Genomic DNA, 4,754 nt, shown 5'->3' on the forward strand with positions numbered 1-4,754 from the left:
AAAACAAAAATCCTCACAACTGGACCAATAAGCAACATCATGATAAATGGAGAAAAGATTGAAGTTGTCAGGGATTTCATGTTATTTGGATCCACAATCAACACTCATGGAAGCAGTGGTCAAGAAATCAAAGGACATATTGTATTGGGCAAATCTTCTGCAAAAGACTTCTTTAAAGTATTGAAGAGCAAAGATGCTACTCTGAAGACTAAGGTGCACCTGAACAGCTTCATATGCATATGAGAGCTGGGCAATGAATAAGGAAGACTGAACAAGAACTGATGCATTTGATTTATGCTGGAGAAGAACAGTGAATGTACTGTGGACTGCTAGAAGAACGAGCAAATCTGTCTTGGAGGAAGTGCAGCCAGAATGCTCCTTAGAGGTGAGAACGGCCAGCCAGACTTTGTCTCACCTGCTTTGGCCATGTTGTCAGAAGGGACCAAACCCTGGAGAAGGACATCATGCTTGGTGAAGTAGAGGGTTCTCAAAAAAGAAGGCCCTCAAGGAGATGGGTTGACACAGTGGCTGCAATGATGGGTTCAAGCCCAGCAAGGATTGAGAGGCTGGCGCAGGACCGGATGGGGTTTCCTTTTGTTGTCCACAGGGTCACTAGGAGTTGGGACGGACTTGATGGCACCTAACAGCAACAAACACTTTCATGTGAAATGTATCAAAAGATAAGATAAACTGAGGAATGGAAGAAATGACTAGATACTGTGAAAAAGCAATACAATAAAATGTTCATAGTGGATAAAACAAAAGCTATATTGAAGTGCTAACCCCTGCACCTCGGAATGGGACCCTGAAACAGGGTCTTTGAAGATGATCAGTTAGGTTAACAAGAAGACACACTGGCGTGGAGGGAGTGGGTCCTACATCGCATTGGTGTGGGGTCCTTTTAAAAGGGACGAGACACTTTCAGAAGCTAAGAGACACTGAGAAGACACAAAGGAGCGAGGGCCCTGTGAAGATGCATGTAAACAGCAAGGAAGGCCTGGGGCCACCAGAAACTGGGAGAGACAAAGAAGGACCCTCCCCGGGAGCCCTTGGAGGGACTGCAGCGCCGCCTGTAGACTCCCAGCTCCAGAAACGCGAGCGAACACTTTTCCATTCTGATGTCTGCTTTGTGGTACTTCGTTATGGCAGCCCTAGGAAATCAAAACATATGGTAGTGACACTGAACTTGACACGCCCACACATCTACAGAAGCTGGCCCGCAGAGTACTGCTGGTCTGATGGAGAAGGGCTCAGAGTAACCAACCAACTGAGGAAACTCGGAAACAGATTCTGAGACAGAGTGGGGTGGGCCTGAGGGGGTGTGTCCCTTACCCAGTGACACCAAATGGCTGTAGTTCTCCAGCATCACCTGCTTGTAGAAGGTCCTCTGTCTGAGGTCCAGGAGCTTCCATTCTGCCTTTGAGAAGTACACGGCCACATCCTCAAAAGACACTGGCACCTACAATGAGCCAATCCTGTGGTCACCAGGGAATCCCTGCCCCGTGGGTGCCAGGATGGGTAGGCAGCAACGGAACGGGAGGCGGGGCTCAGCAGGCAGGAAGGGCGGGCCAAGAAGCAGCATGAGGAGCCCATCAAGTCCAGAAAGAACACTAAGGGTACCAAGCTCGCTCCCAGCAAGACAGGCGCAGAGCTGGGGAGGTGGCAGACAGAGACTGCTAAGGGACGATGCTGAAGGAGGCAGGGCGCTGCCACGGGCAGGGAGCCCACTTACCTTGGGTCTGGCCGCCAGGAGAATGGCCGCCATGGTGAGGGAAGTGAAGAGGAGGGGGCGAGATGAGGCCAGCCCAGAGTGGCCGCTCGGAAGCCACTGGAAACCAGTTTCACAAAACGCCGTTTAGTTTTTCTTGTTAAATGGTCCAGAAAAAGGAATGCGTTCAGTGATAGAGCAGGGAGTGAATGTTTGTGAATGTGTAGGTGTGTGAGTGTGGTTTGTGTGTGAACATGTGTGAGCATATGTGTGGATGTGTGTGTAGATGTGGAGGGATATGTGTGAGCGTGTGCAGATGTGTGTGTGTGCGTGTGTGTGTGCATGTGTGCGTGGAGGCCCAGCAAGGGGATCTCTGTAGAGAGCGGCTTTTGCTGGAGAGGTGCAAGGGTTCAGCCCCCCGGGCCGTTCCACTGAGCACTTGTCTGTCCAAGACCTCCTTCTTTACCCAGGAGAGCCCATTGGCTCTCTCCTGCTCCTGCAGCCTCGCCAAGGGCTTGGGCCACACTTTCCCAAACTGAGTTTCTGTCCTCTCTTCTCACTTGCATTGCTAAGCTGAGCCAGTGGTACAGACTGATGCCCTGACTCCTGCAGCCATGAACGTGACCTTGTTTGCAAATGGAGTCTTGCAGATATTATCAGTTCATGAGGTCATACCGGAGGAGGGTGGGCCCTGATCCCATCTGCTGTTATCAAACAAGAGAAGAGACAGACAGAGGAAGGACATTCGTGTGATGACAGAGGCAGACTTTGGGGTGATGCTGGAGAATTCTGGACATTAAACTGTTTGTCATGGATTGAATTGTACCCTAAAAAAAAAAAAAAACTCTGTTGAAGTCCTGACCCATGTGCCTATGGATGTGACCTAGTTTGGAAACAGGATCTTTGAAGAAAGAGAAGACACAGGCACAGACAGGAGACGTCTTGTGAAGATACAGGAAGTCCCCCACTTATGACATATTCCAGTTACGACAAACCACCCTTGTGACCATCTATTTTTTTTTGTGTACCTTATTGTTAGGGATCTGTACTACATACGAGGTTGCAGCACATACATCTCTGATGTCATCGTTCTCAGACGTTCACTCACACATGTTCACAGACCAAATGTATGACGCTGCTGATAATAAAAGGCAGTAATAAAGAAAAGTAAAACCACTAGAGGCATCTGACGCCAGCACCGACTTACGAGGCAGTCATCGGAGTGGAGCCCTGTTAGGAGTCGCGGACGACCTGTACTTCTACAAGAAACACCAAGGCCCGTGGGAAACTGGACGGTAGGAGGGCGGCCTGGAAGGCTCGCTCTCTCGGAACCCTCAGGAAGACTCGACGAGCCGGCACCCTGAACCCAGACTCCAGTCTCCAGGCCTGGGAGATGGTACAGTTCTGATCTTTGAAGCCCCCACATTTTGAAGCAGAGTTATTTGGGCTGACATCCGCACACCTGGCATTTATCCCCAGAGATGACTCTTGCTTGGTTTGGAACCACTTTGGGGCAGGGGAGGCTGTACCCCCATCCTCCAAATCACCTGGGGAAGTGGCTTCTGCCTCCATCTGGGTCCTGGGGCCCACAGCCCAGTGGACACGTTCCTTCTGTTGGACATGAGTTCTCATGAATCAAAGCCACCGAGGACACACTGACCAGGACAGAATCACTCTCAATGGGATGTCATATCACCTCAGAATGACTCTGACCAGCTCACCTCTCAGTATGGTTTGGTAACTGCTCACAGAGGCATCTCATTGAGGGCTCTGAGGTGGGCTCACTGATGAATTACTGAAACATCTCCTAAACTTCACTCTGGATGTCAGACTGATCATGCCAGCTGATGGATCAGCCACTATTGACTATTTTTTTGGGAAAAAAACCCTTCATTTCTGCTGCCCCAGTAAGAAGATGACAAAAAATTCTGGGATAAAATGGCATCGGACCAAGAGTAGCTGACCACCTGGTTGTAATTTTTGCACAGAATGCAAAGGAAGATGGTGACAACAGCCCAAACCAAGGCTGACAGCCAGGAGAGGAGGGTGTCTCGCTGAGTCAATTCAGGCTGTTCTAAGCTCCCCGGGTGTGGTCCTTGGTCCCCCCTGGAAACTCATACAGCCACATCTGAGATATCCTGACACTCAGAAACCTCACCACGGAGCCACAGTGACGGCAAAGTATGTAGTGATCGACAATCCCTCGCTCGCTGTGGGGTTTCTGGGAGAACGGACACCAACACATACATTCTCAGTCACCCTTCTCCCCAGCCCGGCCACCAGAGGTCCATGAAGAGACGCCATCAGGAAAAGCACACGGCAGCAGGACCTGCCCTAGCTGGGGTGGGGGGTGCTCTCTGTCGGTTGGGGGCACTCAGGCTGGGATCTGGAAGCTGGCAGTGGGCAGAGTCGTGGGCTAGGAGTGCAGTTAGCAGAAGAAACACAAGTGTGTCTTCTATTCGAGTCAGCAAGCTTTCTGGGGTGGCCACCTGAGGAGTCCTGAGGGTGCGAGTTACAGCTGGCAGGTGACAGCAGAGAGTCACAAATTTGAAGACAGGCCCACAGAAATGATCCATTCTCATAATCCGAGAGAGGGACGCAAAGGCAGCAGGATCTGCGTGACCTGTAGGGCAATACGACATCATCCTACATCTGTGTATTTGGAATCCCAAGAAAGAAGAGAATGGGGGAGAAAAAGTCCTCGAAGAAATAATGGCTGCAGTTTTCCAAAATTTGGTGAAAGACATGATCTGCAGGTTCAAGAAGGTCAATGAACCCCAGGAAGTGCTTTGTAGTCAACCCACTGAAAACAAAGAGAAAATCCTGAAGGCAGCAACAGAAGGACTGCGCCCAGGGAACGTGGGTAAGATCCTAACGGAATTCCCAGCCAACACAATGGCGGACAAGGGAGAGGGGCTCGGCATCTTTGTAATGTGCTGGCAGAAAACCAACTCAACCCAGAGCCGACATCCAGGGAACTGATCCTGTAAGAACGAAGGGCAAATCGGGACATCTCACGATACGTGAGAGCTAAGAGATTCATCAA

The 4,754-nt window shown here is 50.5% G+C and overlaps 1 protein-coding gene across 1 annotated transcript in view; it reads right to left on the minus strand.

Annotated features, from left to right (window-relative positions):
• Nucleotides 1-1,765, minus strand: part of ZFP92 (ZFP92 zinc finger protein) — a 13,897-nt gene extending 12,132 nt beyond the window's left edge. The window contains 2 exon segments of the mRNA XM_042783174.1: nucleotides 1,333-1,459; nucleotides 1,733-1,765. Coding sequence (XP_042639108.1) covers nucleotides 1,333-1,459; nucleotides 1,733-1,765 — 160 coding nt within the window.
• Nucleotides 1,766-4,754: the final 2,989 nt, after the last annotated feature.

The sequence above is a fragment of the Orycteropus afer genome, unplaced genomic scaffold (assembly GCF_000298275.1).
Source record: "Orycteropus afer afer isolate SDZICR_OR568_19922 unplaced genomic scaffold, OryAfe1.0 scaffold00713, whole genome shotgun sequence".
In the NCBI taxonomy this organism is placed as follows: Eukaryota; Metazoa; Chordata; class Mammalia; order Tubulidentata; family Orycteropodidae; genus Orycteropus; species Orycteropus afer.